The 12635-nt window shown below is 46.6% G+C and overlaps 1 protein-coding gene across 3 annotated transcripts; it reads right to left on the bottom strand.

The window, feature by feature from the left end:
• Positions 1 to 2175: 2175 nt before the first annotated feature.
• Positions 2176 to 12297, bottom strand: zgc:56585 (uncharacterized protein LOC393297 homolog). Of its 3 annotated transcripts, XM_048997649.1 has the most exons (9): positions 12185 to 12242; positions 11907 to 12003; positions 11695 to 11818; positions 9654 to 9760; positions 5899 to 5995; positions 4653 to 4729; positions 4057 to 4220; positions 2898 to 3088; positions 2176 to 2405 (listed from the first exon to the last, which is right to left on the bottom strand). In XM_048997649.1, the coding sequence occupies exons 1-8, from the start codon at positions 12229 to 12231 to the stop codon at positions 2935 to 2937; spliced, it is 867 nt and encodes a 288-aa protein (XP_048853606.1). In that variant the 5' UTR covers positions 12232 to 12242; the 3' UTR covers positions 2176 to 2405; positions 2898 to 2934. The 3 variants fall into 3 exon arrangements, with proteins under 3 accessions (XP_048853606.1, XP_048853607.1, XP_048853605.1); XM_048997650.1 differs by having other exon boundaries at positions 2176 to 3088; positions 12180 to 12297; XM_048997648.1 differs by having other exon boundaries at positions 2176 to 3088; positions 12185 to 12288.
• Between the last annotated feature and the right edge of the window lie 338 nt (positions 12298 to 12635).

The following is a 12635-nucleotide window of genomic DNA, read 5'->3' as shown; positions in this document are numbered from 1 at the left end:
GCAGAGTTTCGTAACTCGGCCACTTGGGGACACCCAGACAGTCCATGTTTTTGCTCCCTCCCAGCTCCCAGGCAATCAGGAACGCCGAATACCTGGTACAGGTGCGTTGGGAGCTGGGAAGGGAGCGAAAACGTGGACCGGCTGGGGGGGGGGGGTCACCAGAGGACCGGGTTGTGAATCTTTGGTAGGGAGAATAAGAGGAAACCTCAGAAAAATGAATCTGCAATGAGCTAATGGTAGCAGGTTGTTATACACACACACACACACACACACACACACACACACACACGCACACACATACACATACACACACACACACACCTCCCCCATCATCACAGAGTTATTGGTACGCCTGCGTCCGTGAATTCACATCTGTAAGACACAGCGCAATAATAGTTTCTCTGCTGGCAGGTCGTCTAGCTAAGCTGATACTTACAGGGCTGCGGTGGCAAAGAGCTCCAACTGTCTCACGGAGGGTGTCTAGACACCTTTAAAAAAAAACTGCAGGACAGTCATAGGTCCCACCGACCTGACACTGAAATAGAAATCTGTAATTTAATTACAAAAATATACACTCTATGTATATTTTAAAACCTGCCCGCAATATAAAAGCAAAAGCTAACAGGACCAAAATACGTTCGGTTTAAGTAAAAACAAAGCTTAAAAACCCAAAACCTACTGACGCTAGAAAGCACCGGCCAGTTGTCGCGTCCCAGAATAGGCTCTTGGGCACACGGGATCTGTGCGTGACCCCCGATTCAGCCGGTGGCTCGGGGGAGAGGCGACGGCCTAGTTAATGGGTCTGGGGGAAGCCTGTGGTTTTAAAATCAGTTCCCGTCATGCTCTGGACTTCAAGGGGGCACGACGGAAGCCCGAGGAGGGAGAGAGAGAGAGAGAGAGGCCAGAACAAAGGGGGGATGTGGGCAAGGCTTGGCCGGGTCACAGCTTCGACCAATTAACATTCCTCTCGGCTTTACGGGCAGGGACAAGACCCGCCCCTTCACCGGCACCTCATAAAAGTCACAGGCATCAATTCTCCTGAACCATAACTGTCATTATAATCCCATTAAAAAGAACCTGCAGGACAATTGACAGTGCCGGCCCAGGCTATGCTGCCAGCCGCATAAAAACACTCAGACACACCGACCCGGTGAGTAAAAACGTTTATCAAGTATAATTTGCCAAAAAATTGCACCAGTGCATCAAACTTTTTCCCCTCCTTGTATTCCAAATTTGGTCATTAGTCTGGGTGCATCTGACAGCCGCATTTTCCTCCATGCAGTACTGAGTGCTTCTGTTTGCACCCTGTGGGTCACATGATGTTCTAGGGGAGGAGCTAACTGCATGAGTGGCGCACACTCTCCTTGGCTGGCAACCTGCAGGCACCCGACTGGCCTGTAGGGGGTGCTCATGAAACCTTGCTTGTCAGGATGTCAAATCCGCCGTAAATTATAGACCGGATCTGCCTAATTTAAAAGTAAATGTTTCATTAGTGAAACATTCGTAGCTGCTCATCCCAGCACATTCCTGGCAGGATTTTACATGTTCTGTGTTTCCAGACATGCTTTTCAGTTGAATTGAGGAGCCTATCTTGCCCCTAGTGTGTCAGCATGTATAGGAGTCATTTCCCTGCAATAGGATAGACTCTGGGTGAGCACCACCCTAATAAAAAAGTGGCCATTAAGGGGGGAGTGACGTCTGGGGTTTAAGGTCACAGTGCTGCCACTATAAATGACCAGAAGCAATCCTGGCATTAATCTGATATGTAACTCAACACCGCCCTCTAGTGGAATTTCTCCGTTACGTACAAGCAGGGAGACCCAGTGTTTTTCCTATTTATTTCATGCAAAGCGCAACACATATTTGAGGTTGCAGGGGCAGCAAGTCACTGGAGCAACTGAGAGTTTAAGGCCTTTCCTCACTCAGGGACCCAGTGATCACTAGACTAATTTACAGAGGTGTATAGTTCAGGTCCAGAAAGTAAGAATCCGGACTGAGATTTTGTTTCAACCGACCAGTTTAGTACTCTGTGATTTACGCTTTGGTTGGTTGAAATACAATCCTGGTCTGGATTTTTACTTTCTGAACCTGAACTATTCACCTCTGCTAATCTGAACCACTGACCTTCTGGTCACAAATACAGCATCCCAATGCACTGAGCCACACGCGACAATGTTAAAGTTTTTAGTTTTTAATTTAGCAGATCCTTTTGTTTACACTGACATACAAAGTGAGGTAAACAGCACATTACAAAAACATTCACGCTTTCGAGGAGTCAACCAGACATAATTCCATGTAGGCCGAGCTTCCCACGAATGCCCTGGGTAGGATTGTAAGCGGTTTTGGAGCAGCTGGGCAAGAATGGGCAGAAGCGCAGCGCTGAGAGCGTCGAACAGATTAGGCTGCTAACAATCAGACAAAACAGCAAATCGGCACATTCTGTAACGTAAAATAATGCAGAAGCTTCCTCAATGTGCATTAAGTCAGCGTCTCTCAAACTATGGGCTGCGGACCGGCGCTGGTCCATGAGAGGCTTCCTGCCAGACCGCGGAGCCTCGCTTGTGCACCAATCAAAATTCAGTCAGATCAGGTATAATAATAATAATAATAACAATAATAATAATAATAATAATAGCAATACTATCTATCTATAGGGGGCGGCATGTTGGGTCCTGCAGCCCCAAAGCCTGACATGACTGGTCCCCAAGACAAAAAAGTTTGAGAAACGCTGCATTTAAGCGACAGCTTGTGACTGCTGCTGAGTATAATCAGCTGCAAAATGAGAACTGAAGGTGTGCTTATTCTATATAAAAAAAGGGGTCTTTGATTACTCAACTAGGTATCAGAGAAAGCAGAAAGATCGAAGGTCATGCCTGCAGTGGTCGATGGCACCTCACACGTTTCACGTCTCCTCGTGAAGAACGTGGGTGGAGCTCAAACCGGAAGCACGGATACCAGATTGGTAAGATCCTCGGAGACCTTGGGGAACGACACGTCCCCAGTATGTTTCTTGGTCACCATCAGCACCGACCCGTTCTTACTCTCATCCGTCGCCAGTTGCAGAAATGCTTCGCCAACCACGGAAACACTGTAAATAATTAAACAAATTAATTTCTAACTCTCCTGTAACAACTAACAACATGCAGCAGTATTATTACGGTGCTGTGCACAGAGACCAGTGTGCTGTGTCTGGGCCTCGACTCAGAAAGTCATTTCCTTGTACCCGCCTCCCCTACAATCTGATTGGTTCTCTCTCTGAACCAATCATTTTTTTTGTTCTGCCCTCAGAACATTTTTGTGCAAGTATAACTCCCAAGAACTTTCAAACACTAAATAAATAGCTAGCAAGCAGAGTCAGATGATCGTAGCTAGATGGGGCCTGTATCACGAAAGCTGGTTCAGCAAAGTCAGGCTTCGAAGATAAGTTTTAGCTCAACTACACCAAACAATTGAAATCCAAGATAAATGGTATCACGACGCTATAATCAATCTATGTCATACAAGGCTTTCTTACATAAACCAAGAAAACTACTCGAGCACACACACATAAAAGCATACTGTGTACAACTATCCATTTCATTCTGACCTACTGCCACAGGTATGTAAAAATCAAGCATCTAGCCATGCAGTCAGGTGTACATACATTTGTGAAAGAATGGGTCGGTCTAAACATCATAGGATGCCACCTTTGCAATAAGCCAATTTGTGAAATTTCTTCCCTGCTAGATATTCCACGGTGAACTCTAAGTGGTATTATTGCAAAGTGCAAGTGTTTAGGAACAGAAACTCAGCCGCGAGTGGCAGACCGCATAAAGTCGCAGAGCGGGGGTCGCTGAGTGCCGAGGCGCGTGGCGTGTAAAAGTCGACAATCCCCTGAACAACAGCACTACCTCCTGCGCCACCGTCTTCCAGTTTATTTAAGAGGGGGGGGCCCAAACCTCAGCAGCCCCATGCAAATTTGTGTCTGCGCAAACCCGTTTTTTTTTATTAATTGTTTTTAATGAAACAAAGATCTTTCAAAGAGGCAGAAATTCAGTTGGATTGTGTCACACTCACTCCAGAATCCCCGTGGTATCTATTATCTTCTGGTTCAACTCCTGGAGGCCGGGGCTCTCTTTGACGGTGTCCGCAGTATACAGGGACGAGAGGATGGCCGTTTCGGTGAAAGACGGACATAGAGTGTTGATTCTCACGCCAAAGTTGCAAACCTTGGACATATCCTGGGAAACACGGAAAGACACTTGTCAAAGTTTTTATATTAGGTTGTTAATTTTCTTTTTTTTTGCACCACATTCATTGTACACATTGCGGTTTCGCACAGGGGGTAGGCGACCCTGATCCTCGTAGGCCGGTACCCTGCAGGTTTTACACCCTATCTGCCTGAGATCAGGGGTGGTTCATCGGAGAGCCGGCAGGATGGAAAACCTGCTGGATACTGGCACTCCGGGATCAGGGTTGCCTACCCCGGGCCTAGCGTGTTCCCTGTGATGGACTGGCATCTCCAGAGTGCCTGCTGCCTCATCTCCTACCCCAGACAGAAGGCACATGTTATAAGACGATAGACAGGAAGTGCCCATCTACAGCTGTTGGTTCTTACCCACCCTGAAGGAACTTGCCCCACCCCCTAAAATCCGAAAGGAGAAATTACTTACAGCGATAGCGCGGCTGAAGCCCAGCACTCCATATTTGGTGGCCGTGTAGATCGGAGCGGTCAACAGGGGAAACAATCCTGCGAGACACATTCATGGGCCCCCTTCAGACTCCCAGCTGACTCTGCTACCCATCATTAGCTCCATTTGATAGCCCACCAGATGGTACCATAGAAGGAGCTTTTTGAGGATAAAATAAGGCTCCTCGAGAGCTTTGGTGGCGATTTCAGGACCAGAGAGTACAAATCCAGACTGAGATTTTGTTTCAACCAGCCAGTTGAGTTGCTCTGCGACTGTGACTCTTTATGCTCAGCTGATTGGTTGAAACAAAAGCTAGGTCTGGATTTGTACTATCTGGACCTGAATTCTTCACCTCTGCTCAAGACATGCCTCACGTTCATTAGTACCCGCACTTGACAATGCAGTACCGCATTGCGTGTCTCAGTATTGTATATTTCAATTCAGATCCACTGACTCGGCTTCAGCTTGTAATTTACCATTATTGTGGACACGCTATCCTCACTGCTGTCATTGCGCTTACGGCAGATTTACTTGCACAAAAAAATGTACTGGAGGGCAGAAAAAAACAAGGACAGGTTCAGAGAGGTAACCAATCAGGTGGATCCAAAACATCTGATTGGTTGGTCCCACCTCCTCTACAATCTGATTGGTTATCTCCTTTAACGAATCATTTTCCCTTCTGCCCTCAGAACATTTAATGTGCCCCATGAGCATCGCTCTCCTACACATGTCTCCTCGAAACACCATTCGCTCACCTGTTCTAACAAACTTTATAACCTTAATTCAGTACATATTGTTTATATGAAGTACCAATTGCTTATTTGCTATCTATTTCTTAAATGTAAGCTATTGTATCATTAGCTTTTAAAGTTATCCGTTTTTATTAAAACCAGCGTCTCAGGAGTGATTCAGGATTACATTCCACTGCACGTGACAAATAAGCTTCTTGAATCCATAATCTATCGCTAGTGATGCGCTGAAAGGCTGCCGATTTACAAAAACGGCAGCCAAACCTAATGGCATAAACTGCAAACGGCGTAGGTCTTGACCATCATCTGTGCAACTCTCATTGCAACTGTAGGCTAATGTTAACAGCTCGTACTGTACAGCTGGGCCACTTGTGCATTAGCCGGTACGCATGACCTCTGCTGTTGTCTGAAATGCGGACATTCTATTCACACGTGGAGCCTATCAGCGCCTCCTAGTGGTAGGGCTATGAAGCACATACCCGCCATCGACGACACGTTGATGATGACCCCTCCATGACCACCATTTTGTTTCTTCATGTACGAAAGGGCCAGGTTGGTGCCCCTTATAACACCACCCTGCGGAGAAGCAAAGTACACACATCTTTATGGAATTAACGAGAACTCGTTAATCGTGCGCCGTCAGTCGCAGTTCAAACAACGTTATCAGCTCACATTCAGCTCATATCACATCCTGATAAGCGTCTCTATAATATGTGCCACTTGAATGTTTTCTTAATGTTTTACTAAATTGCTGTCCATGGACAAGGTCCAGGAATATCCAAAAAGCACCAAGCAGTTATGGGCAAAAAGCTAATGGCTTGTATTGGTAACACATTGACAGGTGGCTAACATACTGTGTATGCACACTGAGACTCCCCGTTTTCCAGGGTCTTGGCACCATGCAGAGGCAGTTCTGTGGGGGGGGGGGGGGGGGCCAGTACCCCCGTGACAACACGCAAGGTCCCCCTAAATATGTATCCTATTTGGGTCTGAAATAAATGTATCATTATTACTAATATTGTTATTTGCATTTATGTTTGTGGGCTGAAATTTTGTGCGCTGGGAACAGGCGAAACACAAACATAACATAAAGGTGAAATAGCTCCACAACCAGAGTAACTGTCCCCAGTTGAAATGGTCTAGAACAGGGGTCTCAAACTCCAGTCTTGGGGGGCCGGAGCCCAACAGTTTTAGGTTTACCCTCATTTAACACACCTGATTCAACTCCTTGTGCTAAAGCTGCGGTAGAACTGGGAGAGAATTATGCAACACAGGCCTCGCCCCCCCAGGACTGGAGCTTCACACCCCTGGTCTATAACCTCCACATTTTAATCCCCATTCTTCCCATTCCACACATCGTAAATGTGCAGAAACCTGCTCTGTGCCAACCTCACGAAACCTGCCTGGGCAGAGCTAAAAATATTCTGAAGAATCCCTCGCATACTGGTTCTTACCCGTTTGGCCTGTCGACCTCTGGTAGCCACTACAGGTCCATCAAACAAAGGACAAACAGACTCGGGGATAGATTCTCTCCCACAGACTCAGACGTCAGCCCCTCACACGGGGCCTATAGAGGACTCGGACGTCAGCCCCTCACACGGGGCCTATAGAGGACTCGGACGTCAGCCCCTCACACGGGGCCTATAGAGGACTCGGACGTCAGCCCCTCACACGGGGCCTATAGAGGACTCGGACGTCAGCCCCTCACACGGGGCCTATAGAGGACTCGGACGTCAGCCCCTCACACGGCCCTTAGAGGACTCGTTGAAAGTATCCTTACCAGCGGCATCACTGTGTGGTTTGGAAATACCACACAGGCTGAGAGGAAACCTCTTCAACGAGTTATAAAAACTGCAGCGAGGATCACAGGCTCCCCTCTTTGGACATATTATATACTCAGTGCTGCAGGAGGAACGCACAGGACATACTCAGTGATCAACATCACCCAGCATTCTGCCTGTTCAGGAAGAAGAGCTTAGGATACAAACTAAGACACCACAGGCCAGAGAGCATCACCACCCACAAAGCACCATTCTACAATACCCTCCTCCCAGCCACAGTTAGACTGATGGCTAAGGACATTAAGATGGGTAAGAAATACAGCCCCCCCCACGGACATTACCTGGACAGTAAAAACTCCCAAAGAGGCAATCGGACACAACAGAGTACTACAACCTCACACTTTTACTTAGTCAAATAGGCTATTCCACTGAAAGAGTTAACAAGCATGTGCAATATTCCACTTTTGTGTACAATATACTGCCTGAATATTAATTCTGTGAAATATCCACCCAGGCCATGCAATCTGTATCCTGTATCTACATCTGTACACAGTGTGTATCGACGTACTCCGTCCTGCAGTTAGTTTATTTATTTTTACTTTTTTTTTTTTGTTTTTAATCGTCTCTTCTCCTGTCTTTCTACTTCATGAAAATGACTGTGGGAGATGCACAAAAGAATTCCAATGTACTTTTACTGACCTGTATTCGTGCAAACGGCAATAAAAAAAAGTCTATCTACCTACCCACTACAGCTTGTTCCCTCCACTGGCTTCCTGTAGCTGCCCGCATCAGATTCAAAACACTGATGTTCGCCCTCCTATCTAAAAGAACTTCTCACCATCCCCCAGCTCCATTTGACTGGTCTCACCATCTCTAAAGGTGCAAGGTAGACGTGCACCTAGACTCTTCTCTGTTTTTGACACATACGTTGCGGAACTAACTTCCACTAGATGTCCAAGAAGCTAAGTCACGCCTTCAAACGACAACTAAAAAAAAATCTACCTCTACTGGAATTACTTGGATTAGCGCTTTCAGGACTGCTGTGATGCCCGGCCCGTCCGCTCCTCGTGTGTGCCACGCCCCCTGACTACCCACGTGTTCCTTCCCATCGTTCCCACCTGTGTCCAGTCCTGCCAATAAATCCCCGTTTGCCCCACTTCTGCCGGCTCGCCTGTTTCCTGTTAGCTCGCCTGCCAGCCAACTCGCCCGTTTCCCGGACGGGCGTGACAGAATGACCGACCCACAGAAAAAGAAGCGGAGGAAGAGGAGAGTCCCGGAGGAGACGATCCATCTCGGAGCCTGCTCGCTCTCCCGGATGTGGCAGTCTCCAGAGGAGGAGATGCCCGTCCTAACTCCAGCCCTGGGGCCGACCCCACAGGGATCGTGCTGGCCCTCGAGTGAGGACGAGGAGGAGGAGTCCATCGTCTGCCCGGACCCACAGCTCATCCCCCCTGCAGCAGCCACCCCGGAGGCGCTCTCCGCGCCTCGCCCGGGGAAGACGGCAGACTGCACCAACCAGTTCTTCGCCCTCCAGGGACTGTTCTGGAGGGTCTTGGAGGGACTGGTCACTCCAGTGAGCCCAGAGGTGGAGGAGCTCACAGCGCATCTACAGAGGGACTTTGACGCGTTTACTCCCGCCTCCGACCGGGGGAATCTGGAGAGGATGGCAGAGGACCTCAGGCAGCTGCTCCACTTCCAGAGGGCAGGAGCCCCCGATCCGGAGCAGTCGCCTTTGCCAGTCACCCCGACACTAGGGCAGCCTCCCCAGTCTGCAACTTCCCCCGTCGCCTGTGCAGCGGCCTCCGCTGCCAGTTCAACCACCTCCGCTACTCCCTCAGCCTGCTGACCCGGCTCCCGAGCAGGCGCCCTGCCTGTCTGCAGCTCCTCCGCCCACGCCTGAGGCGCTTCCTGAGACTCCCGTTGTGACTCTTGTTCCTGACCCGTCTCTAGTCCCCACGGCCCATGTCCCTGAGGAGGTCCCAGAAGACCCCTACGCCACTCCTCCCTGCGTGACAACTGCACTCTAAAAAAATTTTTTTATTTGCCAACAGAATTTTTAGAGCGATAGTAATCTTAGCTGGGTTCTTTTGAACCAGTATCAGAATGTATTAGCTGATGAGACTGCTAAGCACAACTTATAACTTACGTTATATGGGCGTGCGCCAAATGCCGTAAATGTAATTGTAATTGTAAATTCTCCCTGTGAAATAATTACAGCCAAGTACAATATTTGCTCTATGTGCAATATTTTACATTAGTGATTCTCTGTGTGATATTCATATTATTGGTAATTCACTGCAAGCAGTATTTATACGTAGCAGTTCCCACATTCACTGTGTAAATGACGGAATGCTTGTTTCCACGTTACATGTGCAGAGTAGCTACTTTACAGTTTCATTATACATGGTCTAATGACAAAAGGCTTTGAATTCTAAACTAGCGCGCCACCTCACCAGGTTCGTGGCCAGTGCCCTTTCCCAGTCCTTCTCATCGACCAAGCCAGCATTGTTGCACACGATGTCGATCTTCTGGAACTTCTTGATGGCCTCCTCGAATGCGTCTGTAGGGAAACACACGGCACAAACTTCACTACGCTTCAGCTGGGAAGTGTCTGGTATGGGAACAGTAGATAAGGTTGATGTGAATCGCATTTGTACGGCTTGAACCGTGACCTGCGTCGACAGCGATGCTGGTACCAGACAGACACCAATACATCTTCTTTAAGTTCTCCCCTAAACTGGACCCGTCTCATTTAAATTCCATAATCTTTGGCTCTAGGGATAACTTTCGTTCATATATTTTTCCAGAACAGTAAAATATATTTCATTCACTTATTCTATTCTTCGACTAACAAATAAAACCAACATGTATGACATCATAATTCAGTTATGATTCCAACAGACTCTCGGCATATGCGTACAGGGCAGCTTCGGAATAACAGTCCTGCGAATATCTTGTGGTTTCTTTGTCGAAAACTAAAAGAGTCACATGTCTGAGGCAAACAACTGCACATTGCAACACTCCCCCCCCCCCCCCCCCACGAAAGGAAGGAGTCGCAATTGTTGCGTAAAGTTTACTGAATGTCTAGTTATAGTTGAGGGTGTCTTGAAATTGTTTTGTCTGCTCTGGTTTTGCACATTCGGATACAACTATCACTGGATTTTGACACGGAGGAAACGGGTTACAATATACTGCATAAAAACCTTTAGATGCATTTGTCTGCTTTCAAGGAATATTAATAATTATAGTTATTGTAATAAGTATAATAATAAAGCATGTTTCTTTAAATAATAATAATAACAACAACAACAGGGAGCAGAAATGTTTCTTTGAAGAATAATAATAACAACAACAACAACAACAACAGGGAGCAGAAATGTTTGTTTGAAGAATAATAATAATAATAATAATAATAACAATAATAATAATGTCATGCCCGGCTCGTCGGCTCCTCGTGTGTGCCACGCCCCCTGATTACCCACGTGTGCTTCCCAGATTGTTTCCAGCTTTGTCTGATTTCTTTGCTTAGTCTCGTTGTATTTAAGTCCTGGTCTGACCTGTTCCCTTTGTCTGTCAGTGTGGTATTGGTGTGGTGAATGTTTCCTGGTCCTGTCAGTCGTAATAAACCCCCGTTTAGCCTGATTACTGCCCGTTTGCCTCTCCATACCTGCCTACCCGCACGATCGCCGCGAACTCGATCGTGACAAATAGTAATAATAATAATAACAGGGAGCAGAAAGCAACAAGTAGCCTATCCATGAACCGGGTGTTGTCTAGCCCTGGTGGACGATCTTATCCGCAAAGAGCCGGTGTGTATGAAGGTTTGGGGGGTAACTATTAGGTCAGCTGTTCAAACCCAGGAGTGACGACTCTTCAGCCAATCAGTCCTCTAATTATTAATCCAATTACGGTACTGTAACGAAAACCCTACACTCACATGGCCCTTTCTCCAAAAGACTGCCCCCCCCCCATGGGTTAGGCTGTCAGCTAAATATCCACTGGCTGAGCAATACATACATTATTAGATATTAAGCAACATGTCACACACATGACTTGAGCTTCGCCGTGCAATTCTGGGATCTGATATAAGTGAGTCAGTGAGTGAGTGAGTCGGGAAAACCGTGATTAACATCACTCAGAGCAAGGGAAATAAGTAAAGGGCGGGGGGTGGATTTCCCGTTGGGATAGCCAGTACAAAGAAGAACTGAGTACTTTATATTCGTCATCGCAGCCACCCCATAATAATATGAAATCGTTTAATCAATCAATCAATCGATCGATATGTGCTGACCGCTGAATCTCTCTACCTGCGTTTGTACGCGTCATGGACGATAACACTCATGACATTTTCCTTAATATAGCCTCGCCATTAAACAGGAAAAACTCAGAACAAACTCGGTTGATGCCTGATGCGTATAGCTATGAAATGCAGCACGATTTTTCGCGAAATCCAGTAAAGCCCCATCACCCGGTGCAATAATGCAGCATACATACCCTTAAACTGATCGTCGGACTTCACGTCGCATTTTAAGAACATAGTGCGGTCGGGGCCATACTCCTTATCGAAAGTAGACTTCAGAACCTTCCCCACCGCTTCATTTACGTCCAGCAGAGCCACCTACAACATAGACAAGGCACAACGGTCAAGTTTCCAAAATCACACCAACTTATTGTTATTCGTATGTAGAGTGCGTATCTGATCGTACCTTTGCACCATTTTTTAAAAGGATCTCCGCAAAGCTCTCCCCCAAGCCCTGCGCTGCGCCGGTAACAAGAGCTGCTTTTCCGTGTAACGACATAACTCTGAAGGAGAAAATAAAAATCAAGGTATGATTATTAAATAACAGTGAAAGCAAAACATTAACATTGTCAGCTCGGAATGGTTGATTAATGGATCATTCAAGTGCAATGCTGCTGCTGTTGCTGCAAAGAAAACTGTATACACGGTTATCTTTATGGAACTCGGCTCTAAGCCTTACCGAACCTCAAGTTTAAAGACGACTTCGCAAACTGAACAGGGAAACTACACATCAGACGGTAATATAGGCAACACCCATCCAAACGTTTGGGAGCAGACTTCACGCAACTTTGTACGAGTTCTGTAAGTCTAGGGGTAAGCAGCCGCTTATGACTCCACGCAAGAAGGGGGTCACCGTAAAACACGTAATTTGAAATAAAAGTTAGACATCGATGGTGATTATTACTTATGTGTCTTAGATTTATTAATTTAAAAAAACGAAACGAAAGTGCATGTTTTAGCTCTTGTTTGAATTCACTCCCCCTTTCTTGTGGGAAAAGTGGACTATTCCATCGTCCCTGGACCCAGGTAGCCGGTTCAGAACTTATATATATTATACTTATATATTATTATAGCTGTTCTTTTATTGATTATAACAGGTGTTATTAGAATTTTTTGCCTGACTTTATGATTTATG

The sequence above is a fragment of the Brienomyrus brachyistius genome, unplaced genomic scaffold (assembly GCF_023856365.1).
Source record: "Brienomyrus brachyistius isolate T26 unplaced genomic scaffold, BBRACH_0.4 scaffold35, whole genome shotgun sequence".
Lineage (NCBI taxonomy): Eukaryota > Metazoa > Chordata > Actinopteri > Osteoglossiformes > Mormyridae > Brienomyrus > Brienomyrus brachyistius.
This window is presented reverse-complemented; position numbering and strand designations above follow the sequence as displayed.

Bases quoted from the DNA above. Each gene is read 5' to 3' on its own strand.
- zgc:56585 (XM_048997648.1), bottom strand. From the start codon at position 12,231: ATGTGTAGTTTCCCTGTTCAGTTTGCGAAGTCGTCTTTAAACTTGAG. The intron at 11,819-11,906 runs GTACGATCAGAT...TCTATGTTGTAG, and splicing joins TTTTAAAAAATGGTGCAAAG to GTGGCTCTGCTGGACGTAAA. The intron at 3,089-4,056 runs GTGAGTGTGACA...AATTATTTACAG, and splicing joins GATACCACGGGGATTCTGGA to TGTTTCCGTGGTTGGCGAAG.